The sequence below is a fragment of the Heloderma suspectum genome, chromosome 1, assembly GCF_057233095.1.
Source record: "Heloderma suspectum isolate Gila_16-S chromosome 1, 16-S_ref, whole genome shotgun sequence".
NCBI classification, from domain to species: domain Eukaryota; kingdom Metazoa; phylum Chordata; class Lepidosauria; order Squamata; family Helodermatidae; genus Heloderma; species Heloderma suspectum.
The window spans coordinates 70,887,452-70,909,391 of NC_139458.1; the positions used below are offsets into that span (position 1 = coordinate 70,887,452).

The window sequence follows — 21,940 nt, forward strand, 5'->3', positions numbered from 1 at the left end:
CTCCCTGGAAAAGACCCTGATGCTGGGAAAGACTGAAGGCAAAAGGAGAAGGGGACGGCAGAGGATGAGATGGCTAGATAGCATCACTGATGCAATGAATGAACCTGAGCACACTCCGGGAGAGAGCAGAGGACAGGAAGGCTTGGCATGCTATGGTTTATGGGGTCACAAAGAGTCGGACACGTCTTAATGACTGAACAACAAATACAGAACATAGTGGGACTTACTTTCAAATAAGCATGTATAGGATTGGGCTGTTCAATTATTTTATAAAATTCCTACTCTCCTTGTGTTCAATTCTCTTCATATTTTCTTTACATTTGTTGCTAGTGCCACTGTCTCTGTTCTGTGGCTGTCCTCTCCAGCAGAAGCTACTGATAATTTATGTTTGAGCTAGGACATTTCCACCGGGCAATGAACAGAGGTCAGCCTCCCACAAATATTTTCGTCATTGTCCTAGGGAGAAACTTGACTGGTACGTTCCATTCTACATAAAACTTTAGAATGGTCATGATGCCATTCCATATGCTCAAGCATTGTTTTGGCCATAGTATTAAGGGAGGAGTGAAAAGAGATGGAGAGAGAAAGAGAACGTTCATTGAATGAAATAAATACTCAGGACCATTTCCAATGTAATGCATTGACTCCATGCCGCCCCAGGACAGTTTGCAACCTGAGATGAAGCATGAAATGGCACCCTCCTCCCGTTCCACATACATTAACTGACTGGACTGGTTGTTTAATCTTATTTTAATAATGGGGATTGGATGGGGCAGTGCCCTCCACTGCATCTGAAGGCAGCAGGCTAGCATAAGGCACAATTCTAAGCACATTTAGAAAAGTCCTACAACTCCCAGCATTCCAAAGCCAGCATGGCTAGCGGGGGAAGGCTGGGAGTTGTAGGACTTCTTTGTGTCTAAACATGCATAGGATTACGGCTTTTGAGGAAACAAAGTAAGCCATGTGGCACACGTATCTCTGTATTCCAAGAAAGGGGAATGGCTGGAGGGCTCGGCAGGAATGGCCAGGAGGTGGCCACTTCTGCCTCCTCACATCTCAGTATCTGCTGCCTGAAGCAGTCGCCCCACACTGCTTAATGGTGGGGCCAGCCCTGCTCCCTGGAAAACCACTTGTGAAGAATACCTGAAATATACTGAATGTAAAAATCATGTTGGTTTTAAAAGACAGTAGTAGGGGGAAATACTAGATTCCAGTCCTCTGATCTTTCCTGAAAAATCCCCATAGATGTGGATGGCAATACATATTGCGTGCGCGTGTGTGTGTGTGTTGGATTTTGTGTTTTTTTGACTGAGCGTGCGTTCCTCCACAAGTGTTCTTCAATGAAAGGGACATCTTAAAAGTATTGTTACTCTTCAGAACTGGGCCGCTGCTGTCACTAATTTCTCTTTTCAAGCACGCCCATATCTGACTTTGGGGGAGTCCAAGCGCTCCTTGTGAAGAAGCAGCTGGTCGGCCTGCGAGACGAAAAGGCAGACTCGCCCCCCTGGCTCGCGCAACAGAGGGTGGCGCGTGTTCCTTCTCTCCCTGCCGCTCCCAGAGGCCACGCGCCTCCATTCCAACGGGCCTGTTCTTTCCCACTTCCCGCGCGTGGGGAGAAATAAAGTCCAGCGAAGCGGGATAAGGAATAGCTACGCTAAATATTCATGAGGCCGGCGGTGATGTCATGAGCTGCCGAGCTCAGCCGCGCGGCCTACCCAAAGCGCCATTTCCTGGAGGAGAAGGAAGAAGCCGACGCGAAGAAGACTTGCAGAAGGAAGTCGCAGCGGCGGCAGAGAGAGGGAGCTCCGAGCCTCGGTCGCCGAGTGAACGCTGTGCACTGCGGGAGGGAGGCCGGCAGGGGGGGACCTTCTCGGCTCGGGGAGATTGGATTACAAGCTTGGGGAAGAGGAGGAGAGCCATCGGCCGAGCCGGCGAGCGGTGGTGCGGTTGCTGAATCCGCCACATCAGGTTCTCCTCCTTGCCCGGCCAGATCGTGCGTGTGAAAAGATTCCCTACGACGCGGTCTTCGCTCTCCGGGGGGAGTTCCTTGGCTAAAAGCATCATCGCTTCGGCTCCCCTCACCCTCCCTCTCGCCATCCGCCCATCCTCCTCTTCACCTTCTTTTCCCTCCTCTTAAAATTATTTTTAATTGGGGGGGGGGAGCGAGGAGAAGCAACCGGTTTGGAGGTAGCTGGGGGGATGATGATAAAGATGATGATGTGGAAGAGATGGAGATGAAGCGGACTATGCAGATCCGGGGACTCCTGTTGCTGCTGCCGGCACTATGGGCTCTGTTTCTGCGGGACGGCACGGCGGCCACAGGTAAGGGTCCTCAGCTCCTCTCTGGCTGAAGCAGAGAAAGGCAGCCAGCAATTTCCAGCCGGGGGGCAGAGAAGGCGGGAGGGGGTGGGAGCATCTGTACCATTCACCGGATAGTTATTATTTCACCCGCCGCTGCCGCCCTCCCTGTGCTGTATTTTTTTCTAATGCTTCCTAAGTTTGCCCTTGTGGAAGCTCTCAGACTCTTCGGTTCCTGACTGACAGTTGCTCACTTCTCTTCTTATGCGGTTGGTTTGGACAATGGTTTAAAATATAATGGATTTGCTCGAGGGATGGGATTCCTCCCCCCGCTGCGCGCCTACTCCCTGGTCCTTTCCAAGATTTCCGATGCGGTGGGTTAAAAACAAACAAACAAACTGCTATTGGCAATTTACTTCTCCGGAAAGGTCTCCTGGGAGGAAGCAAGAATAAGGACTCCCTGCTGCTACTATAAACACAGTAGTCACATTCCACCCCCTTCTCAGGGTGTTGTGGAACTGGCCTAAATCTTTTCTTAATTGCTAATTGGCGCTAAAACAACTTACAAAACTTGATTAGGGGGAATGTGTTCCTTCTTTTTCCAAAATTTCCCTGGGTTTTATTTCATAAGTGGCTTGGATATTTGTTTAGTTCATCCCTCGCCTTGTATTAATGAATCGTATCTGCAGCAGAGTCAACAGTTTGTGTATCCCCTGAATTGGACTCCCTCTTCTCTCTCCTGTAGTTATCTGTAACAGTATGGGAAAACAGCTCCTTTAAAGAGAGTGAATGCATTCCTGGAGTAGTCACGATTTGTGACATGTGATTCTCTTCCTCTAAGTACCTTGTTGGTTAGATGAATTGGTCCATTTTCAAACTGAGTGTCTAGTACAGGCATAGGCAGCCTCGTGCCTTCCGAATGTTTTGGACCACAACTCCCATCACCCCAGCTGGCATGGCCAATGATCAGGGATTATGGTAGTTGTAGTCCCAAACACGTGGAGGGCATCAGGTTGCCTCCCCTTGTTGTAGCAGGATGCTCTTATAGATCCTCTCTAAACACCTCCATAGGTGGCCTGATTACATTTTCAGAAGACCTAAGTGAGGACACAGCAGCATGTACTGGCCTCAAGCAGACTTCTCTGTGGTTAGTACATGGGGGCGTGGGGGATCACAACATCTATGAATGGCTCAATATTATCTAAAGCTGTACTTCGATAGCTACTCCATGAGTACATTTGTTTTAAATGTTTCATCTTTAAAACACCCCCATGTCTACTAGAATAATTAGCACTGGGAATTTTTATTTAGTGGTTGTTTATTGGCTCTGCACTTTAAATGTGTCTAAGGACTTTGACTGCTATATTTATGTTTCTGTATCTGAATATTAGCTGTTGTTCTTCTATGTAGGAAACGTCTCCTTTTCTGTGTGTGACTTGATCCCAGACATTCATCATTGTGGCAAAATAATTTGAAGCCAAGAAATGTGTTTTTCAAAATGGTGATAAACATACCTCTACCACCAACACTAAAACTTTGGAGAACTTGGATTCACATGTAAGCTCATAACCCCATATGCATTCATTTAATATTTGGGGAATAAACAGTGCTCCTCATCATGAGCCCTATTGTTATGACACCCAAAAAAATAAGAGACAGCCCAGTGAATCGGTACACTGGATTTGCAAAACTGTTTAAAAGTAATATTTCCTCCTCTGTGTAACTCAATTGAGGCTACAATTCTAAATTCACTTACTGGGAAGTAAACCCTATTGAGCCCAGCAAAGCTTAATTCAGAGGAAACATGCATAGGGTTTAATTGTTATTGTACAAGAAGGTCCAATTGTTATAAGAAGGTAGTTGGCCATATCCTACAGGTATCCCCCAACTTCACCTCCAATAGATTCAGTAGGGGAGAAAGGTAGGAAGATAGCTAATATTTCCATGCAGGTTCTAAAAGTTTGCAGTGAGAATTTAAATTCTCATCCTCCTGTTGAACTGAGCTAGCCAAAATAAAGGAGTACTATACTAAATGAAACTGAATATTCAATAGCATAGTGTCAGAACGTAGCTGGTCAGTAACCTGCTTAGTAGGACAGGAGCTCATGTGCATGTGGATCTGATGCTGTTCGCCAGTTGTTTGAGTTCAGGATGCCAGCTCCTGACTTGAAGACAAAGTCTATTGCATTAACAGCACCAAAGACATCTGCTGAGGCTCCAACGCTGACACTGCAATAGCCCGTTCTCTCACTATAGCACTGGGATGGGAGTCGATGTTCCTGATATCTGGAGCCACAGGTTTTATCTCTGGGTCATGAAGTGGCAATTCCAGGTGGGATCCATCTGGCATCAGTGTCCAAGGTTGGCAGAGTGGTTAATGATGGTGAAGGCTGGAGTCAGTACTGAGTCAAAGCAATCTGTGAGTAGGAGACAAGAAGCAGACATAAGTGGATGTGAATAAAGACAAAAGAAAGGCAAGTCTGAAAGGAGAAAGATTGTCCGGGCTCACTGGCACCAGGTTGACAATTCCCTATGGCACCACATAAGCAGTTCCCTGTGTATCAGCCTGGCAATACCATGGCCAGGAATTTGACCGACCAAATCCAGGAAGCATTGTATATGGCTCCCAGCCAGTCAAGGTCTGCAAACCCTATGATAAATATGGGAAGAGGAGAAAGGACTGTGGTTTCTCAGGGGTTCCAAGCTTGATGAGGGATATTTCAGTTATTACAGCAGCCAAGCAGAACCTGCTGGAAATGCTGCTGCCAGTGAGGAGTCTACGTGTGTGAGAGCTGTACCATGTGCTTCCTTGCTTGGACAGCTTCCATGTCAATCCCAGCTGCCCCCAAGAATGTGTGGCAGTGGGATGGAGTTTCTCCATATTAGAGAAATATAATTTAATACAACATATCAACATAATAAACAGCTCTCACATATTATGATCATGGCATGGAGCTACCAACTCTGAAGTACCCTCCAGATTCAAACTACTTGGATTCTGGTCTTGCATGTGTGGAGCATCTGACATAAAATCTTTTGAAGGATTGGGTGGCTGTTCCTCATGCAGAGACATGTCTCCAGTTGCTCATTTTTCTCTCTGAAGAATGCATTTTTGCTAGCGATAATCAACATTTGCAGAGACTGAAACTTAATAAGTTGCAGTGCAAAGGCATCTAGTAGCAGTCAGTTGTTGTCAGCTCTAGCTAGCAATTAGTTTATATGGTAATACAAAATTAATTGGTTAATTTCCTAATTGGTTAGGGAACAGTGGCTTACAATGGTCATGACACATAGGAACCAGGCCAGCTAAGGAAGCACAACCTACAGGGAGTCCACAGTGTTGTACTGTATCCTGCTGAATGTTTTTCAGAAAAGAAGAATGCAAAATGTCTCCTGCCCGATCCTGGCTGTTCCCTCTTTCAGTGGCAAGACACACTTCACAGCTGGGCAGGTGTGGTGAGGCTGGCAGGCAGAACCTGCTTCCTGCCCATGAGGGATCCAATGGGTAGACTTGGCTCTTTCTCATGGGTAGAGCAACTCGGCTAACTTTCTATGCTGCCAAGTTGTCAGCTAGCAAACCAAGTTAAATGTATTGATACAAACATTAAGGAATATTTATTAATGCTTTCATAGAGAGTTGCATAATTTATGCTGAATCTTTACGCAGTTTCCGTCTGGCTAGAAGAGGTATGTGGCTAAGCGCCACACTGCTCTTTGAGTCTATATCCATGAGAATTATTAAAGCTCCTTCTAATTGAGCAACATCAGTTGATTTCCATAATCATTACATTGTGAAGAGACATTAATGACTGATTTAATTATCTTTGTGAATAAGAGTTTAATTAGGTAACAATCATGGCTGGAAATTGGATATATATATATATATATATACACACACACACACACAGTATATGTATGTGTGTGTATGTATATGCATGTGTGAATACATGCATGTAATCTATATTCATATTAGCCTCTGATCTTCCCAAATCTACCTTATGTCTTACGCAATCATTGATTTCCTTTTATGAAGAGTCAAACATATATCCAATAGGTCCTTTGAAAATCCCTATACCCCCTCCCCCCGCCCCCCTTGAAATCTAGTTGTACTTTGTCCATTACTGCCCTACATGTGTGAATTGCACTTTGATTCCTTGGAACACCAGCGAGGGTGGAAACCTAAATCTTAAAGTGCCTCCAAAGATAGCAGTGTTTGTTAATGATTAACTGTTTCAGCAAAGTGGATTACTGACAGCTGAGCAATTTTGCTGCTACAAGATATTGCCTATATTTCATAAGATTGCCTGCCATTTCATGCATGGAGTTTAGATATATATGACATGACTGCTTCAGTATTATTATGAGAGGGAGGATGCTTTCTGACGCACATATGCACATACACAAACACACACACACAATTTATGCCATTGTTGAATTAAATAATAAGGGGTTAGATCATGTTTCTCGAAGGTGTGACTAATTCATTAGCCCCAAAACAAAACAAGAAAATGTGGTGTGTAAATGTAAAGTATCATTTTGCTAGCTTCACTGCTCTTAGCAATTTCCATGAAGTTAACAGGGACAGCAAAAGGAAAACAAAAAGTACAAAGGGTATGGTATGGGAACCAGTGGATTCACAGGCTGTTAATCTAATAAAAGAACAATAAAAGAACAAAACACTTCTCCCCTATAGAGATTCACTAACTGGAGTGAGCATTACAGATGTGCAATTTTATCTTATTTATTTACAATATTTATATTTATATCATCAGCAGCCCTTCTCCGTGAGCCCCTGCCAAAGGAAGTGAGGCGGGTGGCTACTAGGAGGAGGGCTTTTTCTGCTGTGGCACCCCGGCTCTGGAATGAGCTCCCTAGTGAGGTTCGCCTGGCGCCTACATTGTACTCCTTTCAGCGCCAGGTGAAGACCTTTTTATTTTCCCAGGCATTTTAGCTTTCTAAATTTTTATCTTTGCTGTTTTAAATCTGTATTTTAAACTCCTGTATCGCTGCTAGGTTTTATTGTGGTTGTATTGTTATATTGTGGTTTTAATGTTCTATATATTTTAAATTGTTTTATTGTGTGTTGTTTGGTTTTAGTTTTTGTGAACCGCCCAGAGAGCTTCGGCTATTGGGCGGTATAGAAATGAAATAAATAAATAAATAAATAAAATATTTATATATTGCCCAATAAGCACTCTGGATGATTTACAGTAAACATATAAAACCATAAAAAGAAGTAAAATGAAAACATTAACTTTTAAACAGAACAAAACTAGCAACAGAATAAAACCAACAATAGGAGGTAATTATAAGTGCAAAGAATTTAAAAGCACTAAGGGCGCAATCCTATGGGGATAGGCGGCCGCCTCTGAACTCGGAGGCTACCTCCTATCCAATGCAGGGCAGGAGAAGCACGGAGCGGATTGTTCCCTCCACACTTCTCCTGCCCTGCATTTGCGACTAGACAGCCGATTTCAGCCGTCTAGCCACAGAAAGGCAGAGTGGGGGAGGAGGCTGCTGGACGACACGTAGGATGTGTTGTACCAGCATTTTTGCCTTCCCCGCCCTGGAATGCTCCGTTTTGGCCTCTCTGTGCTCCTCTTCGGAGCGTGGGGCAGGCAGCATGGATGGGGGGGAAGGTCAGTTCTCTGGGAACCGACCTCGGAGCATGGGCTCTGAGGTCGGTTCCCGGAAAACTAGATATCCTATGGCTGTCTAGCTGCTGACTAGTGATCATAGGATTGCCCCCTAAAAGATTTATAAGAGTGAAAATCCTGGGAAAATAAAAGTGCTTCACCTGGCACTGAAAAGACTACAGTGTAGCTACCAGGCATGTGTCTTTGGGGAGACCATTCCAAAACTAGGATGCCACCACTGAAAAGGTCCTCAGTTCACTTCCAGGTGGTCTGCAGGGGGATGTCCTGCCCCTGGGCTACATCCAACTTTGCGCAAGCATACTTCTGTTTTACACAATGGATCTTTCCCAGCCTCTCCTCCCTGCAGTCCCCTGTGCCCCCAAAATCTGAATTGGAGGGTCACCCAACCCCCCAGAGCACATTTGGGAGAGACGTGGGGGTCTGCAGTGGGAATACATTCCACTGGCGGATGCTGTTCTGTCAGGGGACAGACACAATTGGACAGACACCCACTAGCTCCACCATCTTATTCTTTCTCATTCCCTAGTTTCTCAATATCTTGAATGAGCAATTGCTAGGTTGTCATAGGAATGTGAATGTAATAATGTTATACATAGGCAGGCAGGGTGATTCTGTGCTGGGCAGATGCTATGCCCTGTATGCTAGGTTCTCCAGCGCAAGCCTCACTGGATCGTAAACCTGTGTCTGGGTTAAACCATTTCAGTTGGTTTACAAATCTGAATGAACCTCAATACAAAAATTCCATTGACACAGGAAACTAGAAGTCATTTTGCCTAGCCTTTTCCCTGACATGCTAGTTTTCTGTGGGGAGGAGCATTTGGTCACATGAACCCCCACCCACAATCTGAAATGGTATAGCCCAGAGTACACTTGTTGGGTCCTTCAGTGAGAACTAAGCAATGGTTACGATACTGTACTCAACCAATAGTACAGTGAACAGCATCCAGCAAATAGCCAATTAGAATGCCTGACACATGGACAAATGCTGTCAATCAGGCTAGATCCAGAGTATGTTTGACTCCTGTAGGAAGTGTGCCGGCACCACCAGTGAAGGCTGCTGGTGGGAGGCGTGAGTCTGATTGGTGCTGACAGTGGGAGAGGACATCCAGTGGCATTGCCAGGGGGCATCAGCAGCACTGAGCCAATGCCCACTCATATATGGCACTGGTCCTGGTCGCAGTTTTCATTGAAGAGCATCAGTTGTGGAGTGGATTTTGAAAGCATTAGAGAAAAAATGAGTTTTTAAAAAATTTGCAGGGGCTCTCTGCTTTTGAAAGCAGAACTACAGAGGAGAAACAGATGCTGCTCCTCTAAGTGTTAACACTTATGGTGTTGGTTCTCTTCTATTATGCATGCCTCAACCTAGCCCTCCATTTTCCCATTGGTAGTTTTCCTGATGCCTATGGTGGGAGCTTCACCTCTCAGGAAGGAAAATATAGTCACTGCAACAGTAGTCACCCATTCACTGTGGGGAGTTGCGTACTCTGCAGTTTCTGTTTCTTTGGTTCCATTTGTCCTGGGTCCAAGGCTGCAAAGAAGAATACATCACAAATGGTTGGCTGGCAGAGGCAATGGGTGGAATGGACTGACTGAAAGGTGGCTCCAGCATTCCCATGTGTCCCATCCCTGCTCCCTCCACTTCTGGCCTTCGCACATTCAGCACAAAGGTCTGAAGGAAGATTGTACGTGCATTTGGCTGAACACACTTGGAATCCCCCTTCAGACCTGTGTGCGGAACCTGGGAAGGTCTCCAGCAGGAATGGGGGCATTGGGAGGTGGCGCTTGAACACACAGCCCCCTTCACACGTTTGCAGTGAATGGCTGAAGAGGACTTCTGTGACTATGGGTGTTTGAGTGGTATGCAAACACACTCCTTTTTTTTGGAGATGGGTAAAGGAAGTGTCCCCTTCATGGATCACTGCCTTGTTGTGGCGAAGGGGCTTGCGTAACTCAGTGAAGCCATAAGCTATGCCGTGCAGGGCCACCCAAGACGGACAGGTCATGGCAGAGAGTTCTGACAAAATGTGGTCCACTGGAGAAGGAAATGGCAACCCACTCCAGTATTCTTGCCAAGAAAACCCCATGGAACGTATCACAAGGCTAAAAGAGATGACGCCGGAAGATGAGCCCCTCAGGTCGGAAAGTGTCCAATATACTACTGGGGAAGAGCAGAGGGTATTTCCAAGTAGCGCCAGAAAGAGTGAAGCGGCTGGGCCAAAGCCGAAAGGACACTCAGCTGTGGATGTGTCTGGCGGTGAAAAGAAAATCCAATGCTGTAAAGAACAATATTGTTTAGGAACCTGGAATGTCAGATCAATGAATCAAGGTAAGCTGGAGGTGGTCAAACATGAGATGGCAAGATTGAACATCGACATCTTGGGAATCAGCGAACTAAAATGGACAGGCATGGGCGAATTTAATTCAGGTGACTATCATATCTTCTATTGTGGGCAAGAATCCCTTAGAAGAAATGGAGTAGCACTCATAGTCAACAAAAGGGTGGGAAAAGCAGTACTGGGGTACAATCTTAAAAATGATAGAATGATCTCAGTACGAATCCAAGGCAAACCATTCAACATCACAGTAATTCAAGTCTATGCCCCAACCACTGAGGCCGAAGAAGCTGAGGTTGATCGGTTCTATGAAGACCTACAACACCTTCTAGAACTAACACCAAAAAAAGATGTCCTCTTCATCATAGGGGATTGGAATGCTAAAGTAGGAAGTCAAGAAATCACCGGGATAACAGGCAGGCATGGCCTTGGTGTACAAAATGAAGCAGGACAAAAGCTAATAGAGTTTTGCCAAGAGAACATGCTGATAATAGCAAACACTCTTTTCCAACAGCACAAGAGGCGACTCTACACATGGACATCACCAGATGGTCAATATCAAAATCAGATTGATTATGTACTTTGCAGCCAAAGATGGAGAAGCTCCATACAGTCAGTATAAACAAGACCTGGAGCTGACTGTGGCTCAGATCATGAGCTGCTTCTTGCAAAATTTCAGCTTAAATTGAAGAACGTCGGGAAAACCACTAAACCGTTCAGGTATGACCTAAATCATATCCCTTATGAATATACAGTGGAGGTGAGGAATAGATTTCAGGGATTAGACCTGATAGACAGAGTGCCTGAGGAACTATGGGCAGAGGTCCGTAACATTGTTCAGGAGGCAGCAACGAAATCCATCCCAAAGAAAAAGAAATGCAAGAAAGCCAAGTGGCTGTCTGATGAGGCTTTACAAGTAGCTGAGGAAAGAAGGGAAGCGAAAAGCAAGGGAGAAAGGGGAAGATATACCCAACTGAATGCAGAGTTCCAGAGAATAGCAAGGAGAGACAAGAAGGCCTTCTTAAATGAACAATGCAAAGAAATCGAGGAAAACAGAATGGGAAAGACTAGAGATCTCTTCAAGAAAATTGGAGCTCTCAAGGGAACGTTTTGTGCAAAGACGGGCATGATAAAGGACAAAGAAGGCAGGGACCTAACAGAAGCAGATGAGATTAAGAAGAGGTGGAAAGAATACACAGAAGAACTATACAGGAAAGATCTGGATGTCCCTGATAGCCATGATAGTGCGGTCACTGAACTTGAGCCGGACATCCTAGAGAGTGAAGTCAAGTTGGCCTTAGGAAGCATTAGTAACAACAAAGCTAGCGGAGATGACAGTATTCCAGCCGAGCTATTTAAAATCCTAAAAGATGATGCTGTTAAAGTGCTGCATTCAATATGCCAACAAATCTGGAACACTCAACATTGGCCACAAGACTGGAAAACGTCAGTTTACATTCCAATTCCAAAGAAGGGCAACGCCAAAGAGTGTTCAAACTACCGCACCATTGCGCTCATTTCACATGCCAGCAAGGTGATGCTCAAAATCCTACAAGCTAGGCTTCGGCAGTATACGAACCGAGAACTACCGGAAGTACAAGCTGGGTTTCGAAGAGGCAGAGGAACTAGAGATCAAATCGCCAACATTTGCTGCATCATGGAGAAAGCAAGAGAATTCCAGAAAAACGTCTATTTCTGCTTCATTGACTATACTAAAGCCTTTGATGGTGTGGATCACAACAAACTGTGGCAAATTCTTAAAGAGATGGGAGTACCAGACCACCTTACCTGTCTCCTGAGAAACCTGTACGAGGGTCAAGAAGCAACAGTAAGAACCAGACATGGAACAACCGATTGGTTCAAAATTGGGAAAGGAGTACGACAAGGCTGCATATTGTCACCCTGCTTATTTAACTTATATGCAGAGTACATCATGAGAAATGCCGGGTTGGATGAATCACAGGTCGGAATTAAGATTGCTGGGAGAATTATCAACAACCTCCGATACTCAGACGATACCACCCTAATGGCAGAAAGTGAAGAGGATCTCAAGAGCCTCTTGTTGAGGGTGAAAGAGGAGAGTGCAAAAGCTGGTTTGAAACTCAACATTAAAAAAACTAAGATCATGGCATCTGGCCCCATCACTTCCTGGCATATGGAAGGGGAAGAAATGGAAGCAGTGACAGATTTTACTTTCTTGGGCTCCAAGATCACCGCAGACGGTGACTGTAGCCATGAAATTAAAAGACGCTTGCTCCTTAGGAGGAAAGCTATGGCCAACCTAGACAGCATAGTAAGAAGCAGAGACATCACCTTGCCGACAAAGGTCCGTCTAATCAAAGCTATGGTTTTCCCAGTAGTAATGTATGGCTGTGAGAGCTGGACTATAAGGAAGGCTGAGCGCCGAAGAATTGATGCTTTCGAACTGTGGTGCTGGAGAAGACTCTTACAAGTGCCCTGGACTGCAAGGAGGTCAAATCAGTCCATCCTAAAGGAAATCAACCCTGAGTGCTCATTGGAAGGACAGATAATGAAGCTGAAGCTCCAATATTTTGGCCACCTAATGCGAAGAGAAAACTCCCTGGAAAAGACGCTGATGCTGGGAAAGACTGAAGGCAAAAGGAGAAGGGGACGGCAGAGGATGAGATGGCTAGATAGCATCACGGATGCAATGAATATGAACTTGAGCACGCTCCGGGAGAGAGCGCAGGACAGGAAGGCCTAGCGTGCTATGGTCCATGGGGTCACGAAGAGTCGGACACGACTGAACGACTGAACAACAACAACAAAAAGGAAGTGTATGAGGCATGAGCTCCCCATCCTTGTAGACTTTCTGTGCCTTGCTTATCAGTGTGGAGTACCTTGTCTTTTCAGCCCCAGTTGCAGGTGTGGGATTGAGGTTCTTGTAGAGTATTTGGTTCCGAATCCTGAGGCAAGTACCTGTAAGGGTTCTAAGAAGGCAAGTGATGTTCATCATACTCTGTTTCCTTTTACTGAACTGTTGGGTGCTTCTTGCTGGTGCAAAGAGCTTGCTAACAGTGCCCCACCATCAATTTATTCGTCACAGAAGCCCCACTTTTGGGTGCTCCTAGATCTCTAGGCATATGATCAGAATGAAGTTGTCCCATACTGCATGCATCTTGATATCTGAGATCCGTCTTCCCTCACTGGGGCTTTTACATCTTTCCGGGTACCATGATTAGCTGCAGAGATATTTGGAATTGTATCCTCCATTGTGACTCTGGTGGTGGGGCGGGAGAGGGGCAGGGGTCTGAGCTCTCAATTGTCTACAATACAAGTGCTTTAACTTATGCTACCTCTTTTGCATGCGTAATATTACACTGTTGTTGGGGGCAGGACTGAACTTTAAGGGAGCATAACAGGCCCATAGCCAGCCTAAGGTTTCTGGGGGTGGGGGGCAAAAAAAGGGGGGGCAGTTCATCTGGTTTTCAGACCTTTTAAAGACAAAACTGTAAACTGTTTTTTAATAGAGGGGGCAGAGAAAATTTAGGGGGAACAGGCCCCCTAGCCCATCCCTGGCTACAGGCCTGGAGCATAGGATTCTGGTTCCAGTTCTGGTTCCATAGGATTCACGCCAATCCAAACTCCACCCAGTTTCCCCCCTTCTGTTAGTGGAATCGTGCCAGGATACTGCTGTGCCAATGTAATTTTCTTCTGTTGCTGTCATGTTGTGGTCCACCAGCATGAGGAACATAGGACTGATTCGATCCCACCCGGCTCCACCCAGCATATTTTTAAGGTCTATGCAGTGAAAAATGGATCACTTGAAAGTGGCTTAGGAAACGGTGGTAGCTGTTGTCTTTGGTGCTGATGGGCAGTGTGGGACTACAGCCATCCACAAACCTATCGCACACAGTGGTACAGCTGGGCAGTTTAGACCCTGGACGTAATGGTCTTATGAGCCCCTACCCCCGCCCCAGAGAGCAATGTGTATGAGTTCAGTTGGGAAGCACACCATTAATATTTCTGTCCCTGCCCCACTGCCTCCACAGTGCCATTCCATGCTTTACAACTGCTTGCCCATTACTGATAAAGTTAGTGCAAACAAGCCTCTTTGCCAACCCTGATAAAAAAAGAAAGAAATACTCTGCGCATATGCGATTTTGCATTTTAAACTCAAACCATAGCACCATTATGACTACAGGAATAAAATGGAGTTTGCATCTGTTGCCCTATACTAAACATTTATTTGGGAATAAGCACCATTTTGTGGTAGAAAAGGATAATATATTTTAAAAGTAAGGGGAGACATGATAGAGGTCTACAAAATTATGCATGGTGTGGAACAAGTGGACAGGGAGACATTTTTCTCCCTCTCTCATAATAGTAGAACCTGGGGTCATCCCATGAAGCTGATTGGTGGGAGATTCAGGACAGATAAAAACTTCTTCACACAGTGCATAGTTAAACTATGGAATTCACTGCCACAAGATGTGGTGATGGCCACCAATTTGGATGGCTTTAAAAGGGGGTTAGACCAATTCCTGGGGGAGAGCGCTATCAGTGGCTACCAGTCCTGATGGCAATACGCTACCTCCAGCATTAGTGGCAGTATTCCTACGTACGTCAGTTGCTGGGGAACATGGGCGGGAGGGTGTTGTTGCACTCATGTCCTGCTTGTGGGTTTCCCATGGTTGGCCACTGTGTGAACAGAATGCTGGACTAGATGAACCCTTGGTCTGATGTAGCATGGCTCTTATGTTCTTAAAAGTAAAACTAATAATAAAATGAGCAGCTGTAGCCATATGCATGACCAGCCAGCTGCCTGACTGCAAAATCTTTTTTAAAAATAAGAAGAAATGAACGGATGCTGTGATGCTCTAGTGGGCCCCAGCATGCTCTTTGTGCCCCACGTGCTGGGCCCGTCTGCTGCTGCCCGCTCACTTGCCACTCTCTCAGTGGAAATTTTGTGGGGCCTGGGATATGGGGCTCTGGAGCTGGAACCCAAAGTCCAGCTCTAACTGCACCGCTGATCACAAAGCGGTGCTGTGTTGGGCTCATCAGGCAAGAGCCCAGTGGCCCTGGCTTGGCCTGACCCATGTATACGCTAATTGTCAGTGTTATCCAGTTGTGCCTACTGGAGATCTCCAAGTCCATGGGTAATAGATCTGTGCATGTGCAAGATGCAGAATCACTTTCTTAGATGCAGTGAAGAAAGATTTTAGGTGCAGAAAGGTTTTTGTTTGTTTGTTTATTTATTTTTTGCTTGGAGAGGGCCTGAGCACATTAGAAATCACAAAACTTTTGGCTGCTTTGGGAATATGCATAAAGAATCCTTTCTTCTTACAGATTTGTGTGTGTGTTTATAATGGAGCACAGAACTCTGCACACTTATGTGAAGAATGGGCAATGAGTACTATAGCGCTTGCTTTTTAAAATCTCAGTATATACAAAAAAAATGAGCCAGTGTGGCATAATGGTTAGAGTGTTGAACTGGGACTCAGGAGATCCGCGTTCTAGTCCCCACTCGGCCATGAAGCTCACTTGGTGACTTTGGGCCCGTCACTGACTCTTAGCTAACCTACCTCACAGGGTTTCTGTGAGGATAAAATGGAGAGGAGGAGGACCGTCTAAGCTGCCTTGGGTTCTTTGCAAAAGGAAAAAAAGTCAGGATATAAATGTAATGATAGATAGATAGATAGATAGATAGATAGATAGATGGCATGGACCTGGCTGGTGTGAGACAGTATAAAATGGACAGGCAATTGAGAATATGCCTACTGGGCAGTTATTTATTTATATATTATTTAAAACATTTCTATACTGTCCTTCAATTCAAAATTTCCAGGCCAGCTTACAGTAACATTTACTACAAGGGCATGTTGACTCCTATAACAGGCTTGCAGTGGTTGCAGAGTTTGGTTAACAACACATCCTTCCTCAACAAGCACTTTCATTTCTGTTGGGTAGGAAATTATATTTTTTTGCCAGTGTTTGGGATTTTTTATGAGGGAGATATCTTCAGTTTGAAAAATCTTTTTGCAGTTTTCATGCTCAGTGGGCCTGGGAAATAAGAAACACGTGTTTATATAGTACAACGGACCTGTATGCATGTAACGGAGAAAATAATTTAGAAGGATATATTGCAGCTTGTTATGGTCCAGGGAAGTGTTACTCTAGGGAAGACCTGGCACTGGCTGCTGCCAAAGTCAGCATGTTGGAATGGAGTGAACCGTCAATGCCTGTAATATTGAAGAGACAATTTATTTAAATATTTATTAAATTTATATCCTCCTTTCTATCAGCATGCTGAGTGGCTAAAAAAAATCAACAGTGCATAAAGCATTTACATCAAATCAATACAAAATAGTCATAATAAGGTTAAGAATCCTATGATGAAAACCATCAATAATCTGATAGAAAATTGACAGCTGGCATCTCTCATTTCTGCTGACAGCTAACATTGCCCAGAGGTTACAACAGGGATAACAAAAGGGGCTTGGCCTTCTCTTGAAACTGGCTATTACATTTTCATCTTCTACCTTGCTGCTTATTTACCATCTTGTTTATTTTCTTCTTTGCCACATATGTTCATCTTTTTCCCAAGGGCTCCTACAGCCAGCTTCAGTATTTGTACATGCTAACATCTTTCATACATTCATTTCTTATGGAAGCAACTGCTCTCCACCCACTCATTTAAACACATTTGAGGGCCCTGAGGCATTTATCCCAAAAGAAATCTGAGAAACGCCACCACCTGCAAGTGAATTAGTGACACCCATCCAAATGAGGGATGATATCAGAATTTGGCACTGTATCCAACTTTTGGGGGTTGCTTGGCTACTGGTTGAAGTAATCCCATACCACACATTAGACAGAGAAGAAAGTATGTTCTGTAAACAGTTTCCTTTCATGGCAAGATTCTTGATCAGACTTTACTTCCAGTGTGTTTTCACACTGTTTGGCAGCTTTTGCAATAAAGGGAAACTGCGCACTGAACAACCCCCTGTATGAATGACTTTTTAAAAATGCCAGCTCTTTTCATAAGCATCGATCAAAAGCCATGATTTCCTAAGAGCACATGAATATTACCTGGCAGTTAAAAATCCAGAGGGAACTTGGGCGGGATTGTACCACCATTCTGAGAATAGCACCTTGAAAAGCATTGCCGGGCCACTGTTCCAACGATACCCTCTGAATCTGTATCTGCCACTCACAGGTTTCTATTCTTTCACCCAGCTGATCTCCAAATTGGCATGTTGCAGAAGAAGCTCTGCATGGATTTAGCCTCCTCTGTTATTTCTTAACTGGAATTTCAATACTCTCATCCTATAATCATTCAACAAATATAATGAAGCTCTGATGAGGCATTTTGGGTGGCTGTGCATTTTGTTCTTTGACTGTATTGCACAATAGGCCACCAACCTTGATTAATTTACTGTACTCCCATCCTCCTCGCTCCCCTCTTGTGGGTGTGGAGAGGAGGGAGGTTGCTTTCTTTCAGGAATGAAGGTTACTGGAATGCCAGTCAAACTGAAGGTGTCCCAAGGGCAGCCCGTGAAGCTGAACTGCAGCCTCGAAGGAATGGAAGACCCAGAGATGCTGTGGATCAAGGATGGAGCTGTGGTGCAAAGTGTAGACCAGGTGTACATTCCAGTAGATGAAAAACACTGGATTGGTTTCCTCAGGTAGGAGCAATGTATAGAATGGGGAATGCCGGAGTGGGTTGGTGGTGTTTACATTTTGTTTACTCTGCCTTTCTTCCAAGGAACTCAGGATGGCTTTCTCCCCCATGCACCTGTTTTATCCTCACAACAGCCCTGTGAGATGGGTGAAGCTGATAGAGAGTGACTAAACCTAGTGTCAAGGGCTCCTTGGAGGCCTCTCTCAGTCTAATCCAGTAGCCAAGTCCAGACACAGACAAAGGGATTCCTTTCAAAGCTTTATTCTTCTTTTACAACTTAACAACTCTACCGTTTGCAACTAGATCTGAGCAGCATAGTACCTATGCCCTAAGTTGGAACAGTTGGTCCCCGTTTGAAAGGGAATTACTGGCAGACCCCTGAACTTAAGGACTAGGGAGAGTCCCTCCCCTTTTCCCTTGGATTCCCTGGGCGCAGCCGTTGTTTGCGCGCCAACCGGGCACTACGCCTCCTTTCCACGCCCTCCATCTGGCACCGCTCTCTGTGTCTGCGTTGCGCATCCACCAAGTCTGCTATCTGTGCTCGGTCACTCTTTGGACTGCTAACTAAACTAGGAATGCTGGTGGGAGGAATCTCCGTCAGCTGTTGGTCCTGGAAAAGAGGAGCGCGCTGCTCTCCCAGGAGCGACTGCTGTTCCTCAGAATCAGAACTACTCTGGGATTCTATGGGCTCAGTGTCCACCCTGACACCTAGATTACTTAATGAGCTGTGCAAACATGCAGTTCACTCCCAGGAATTCCACCCAGACCTGCTTCCTTCTTTGATTAAGATCCTAGGCACCTGCACATTTCATGCCTAGGGATGTGCGACACTTTTCTGGACTATTTTTCCTGTCCTTGTAGTTAATAATACTTATCATTTGTGTAGTGCTTTCAAGTGTTCAAAGCAATTCACCTATATTATCTACTTGTAATCCTTACAACAACAATGTAAGGTTCAACAGTAATTAATTAATTAATTAATGTCATTTTATTTCTATACTGCCCAATAGCCGAAGCTCTCTGGATGGTTCACAAAAATTAAAACCAAAAAGCGCAGGATAAAACAATATAAAATATGAAAGCATTAAAACCACAGTATTATTAACCCCCATACAGCAGAGGGGGGAGGGGGGACTGAAGCTGAGAGTAAGTCGCTTGCCTAAGGCCATCTAGTAATTTCACAGCAGAGGCGGGATTCAAACTGGGGATGTCCTGATTCATAGCTCCACCTCTTGGCCTCTACTCTGTTCCCCTACAGTTGGGGAGAAAAGCAGAAAGATGAGTTGCAATCTGGTGAAAGATCAGGAGTCAGTGGTGATCCAGGGCTTGCAGTGGTGAGGACATGAGGCATGAGTTTAGTGCACAGCTTTTCTTGTCTTCTACTATCATTGTTACCCAACCTTATACACCATCTAATCATTATTTCCATTACAGTTTCCTTTCTCCTGTCCATTTTGTTTAGAGCGTCAATATAAAATCTGAATCTTGATGTGAGGGACCCTGGAAGATTAGGGGATGCAAGACATCTGATGTAGACAAGGCTAGCTGATAAAGCTGTAGGAGAGATGCATTCCAGTTTCCAAGACCTAGCAACTGACTGTCTTGCTTGCTGTGCCTTGGGAGCAAAACTTTGCTGTAGGTGGAGGAGCCATGTTGAGCTGAGAGTTAATGTGTGGGAGGAAGAGAGGGAGACAAAGTTGTGGTTGAGAGTGAAGAGGCCAAGCCCTGAACAGTGAGCTTCTAGTTCTTCTACCATTCTGTAATATTAATGCACGATGCATTTTCAGTACAGTTGGGGTCTTTTTTGAATTTCCTTTTTAATTTAATATTGGACCACCTTGAGGCCCTCTGCCTGAAAAACACCAGTGGAAGTAAAGAAGGCTGGAGGAAGGTGATCATTTGTGAGAAGGCTACAGAGATGATAGACTGGGGGGAAAGCGGGGCTGGGAGATGAAATGGGACTTTACACTTTGCCAGAGATTTAACATGGTATCCCAATGCTCCCAGTGTGGTTTTCGCCAAGCCCTGGGTTTTAGAGCAAGGCAACAGCCTTTGTCCAGGGCTGGAAGAGGGGGCAGCCTTAGGAGGGGACCTCCATATATGGTATCACCAGACAGCCTAGACTGTTGTGCTTTAAGGAGCTAAGAGTCTGCTGTGAGGCATCTGGTGCTCTGGGGAACGTCCATGCGGCCAAACATAAAGTGGTGTTCAGGAGCGCCTGAAGGAGCCCCTGATGCCTGATCTGCCTGTTGCCATGATCCAAGCTCCAGGCAGTGAGGCTATCTAGCCGAACAGGGAAACAGAATCGATCTTGCAAGTAACTAAATTAAGGCATATATAATATTTAAAATCTTGTGCCACTTTCTAATCAGAGAATTTATGTTTGCTACATCCTGAATTTGGACATGGATTAAGGGATCATTTTGTAAGGGACAGAAAGGCAATGTTCAATGAATGGTCCATAAAACAATTTGTCATAAAAATGGCAGAATTTCCATCCCCTGATATTTATTTATTTCTGATAGTTATAGACTGCCCTGTAACTCAGCATTATCTGGGCAGCTTACGGAATAAAAACAATAAAATGAATGCAGCAAAATGTGATGTAGCATTAAAACAAAACCATTCAAATTGGATCTAGAATAACGTTTGCAAATTGATGCCTGAATTGGCCAGCCCAACATTTTATCTCAGCTGGTAGCTTTATTAGCAGAGAGAACCCAGAGAGACTATTCAGCCGGTTAATTCCCCCGTGTGATTCCTTAAGACCAGAGATAAGCAGAATTGGCAGCATGCATTGTATTAGCCACCACTGCTTCCTGCTCATGCTGTATCATTCTGATACAGCATGGCTTTCCCTCTCTTGGCCTCTGTGTTTATAGCGTCTTTTTCTGAAGGCAAATGAAAAAGAAAGCTTTACAGCCCCCTTTCACCTTGTTTGTTCCAACATGTTCTGCAGCAAAACGGGAAGGTTAGATTCTGAGATGTACTTAAAAGTTTCCTTGCACTCATGTATTCCCACCATGTCCCTCTCTCCTTGTCTCTGAATAAAAGAAATGCCCTAATTAAAATCAGACTTCTGAGGCCAGATCTGAGTCCCTGTTGGGAGAGGAGGATGTGTCATACAAACCAAGCCTTAGTCATTCGCCCCAAGAGATGTTCCAGCACACTTACTCCATCCTTTAGATCAAGCCAAGCTTGCTAAGCTTGAGCCAATTATCATAAGGTATAATATTCAAGGGTAGTTTGTTTGGTGTGTGTGGAAAAAAGGGTCAGACATTTTTCTTGAGACTCCTTGCAAGTACAGTAAATATAGCAGCAATGGCTAGAAATGTGCAAGGAATAGCTGTTCCCAAGCACCTCTCCCTTGAGTCCGTTTGCATTAATAGGTTCTTGAGAATCTTGAATTCCCAGCAGAGCCCTTGAAATCAATTTGTGCTCCTGGATCACTGCCTTGTTGTGGTGAAGGGGCTTGCGTAACTCAGTGAAGCCATAAGCTATGCCGTGCAGGGCCACCCAAGACGGACAGGTCATGGCAGAGAGTTCTGACAAAATGTGGTCCACTGGAGAAGGAAATGGCAACCCACTCCAGTATTCTTGCCAAGAAAACCCCATGGAACGTATCACAAGGCTAAAAGATATGACGCCAGAAGATGAGCCCCTCAGGTCGGAAGGTGTCCAATATACTACTGGGGAAGAGCAGAGGGTATTTCCAAGTAGCGCCAGAAAGAGTGAAGCGGCTGGGCCAAAGCCAAAAGGACACTCAGCTGTGGATGTGTCTGGTGGTGAAAAGAAAATCCGATGCTGTAAAGAACAATATTGTTTAGGAACCTGGAATGTCAGATCAGTGAATCAAGGTAAGCTGGAGGTGGTCAAATATGAGATGGCAAGATTGAACATCGACATCTTGGGAATCAGCGAACTAAAATGGACAGGCATGGGCGAATTTAATTCAGGTGACCATCATATCTACTACTGTGGGCAAGAATCCCTTAGAAGAAATGGAG

At 45.0% G+C, this 21,940-nt stretch overlaps 1 protein-coding gene across 2 annotated transcripts in view; it reads left to right on the forward strand.

Annotated features, from left to right (window-relative positions):
• Positions 1–1,479: 1,479 nt before the first annotated feature.
• TYRO3 (TYRO3 protein tyrosine kinase) overlaps positions 1,480–21,940 on the forward strand; it is a 98,582-nt gene continuing 78,121 nt past the window's right edge. Inside the window, exons 1-2 of one of the 2 annotated variants that reach the window (XM_084827468.1) lie at positions 1,480–2,322; positions 17,754–17,937. In XM_084827468.1, the coding sequence (XP_084683594.1) occupies positions 2,229–2,322; positions 17,754–17,937 (278 nt within the window). In that variant the 5' untranslated portion in view covers positions 1,480–2,228. Of the gene's footprint in view, positions 2,323–17,729; positions 17,938–21,940 lie in introns of both variants that reach the window. The other variant, XM_084827459.1, reaches the window with a different exon arrangement.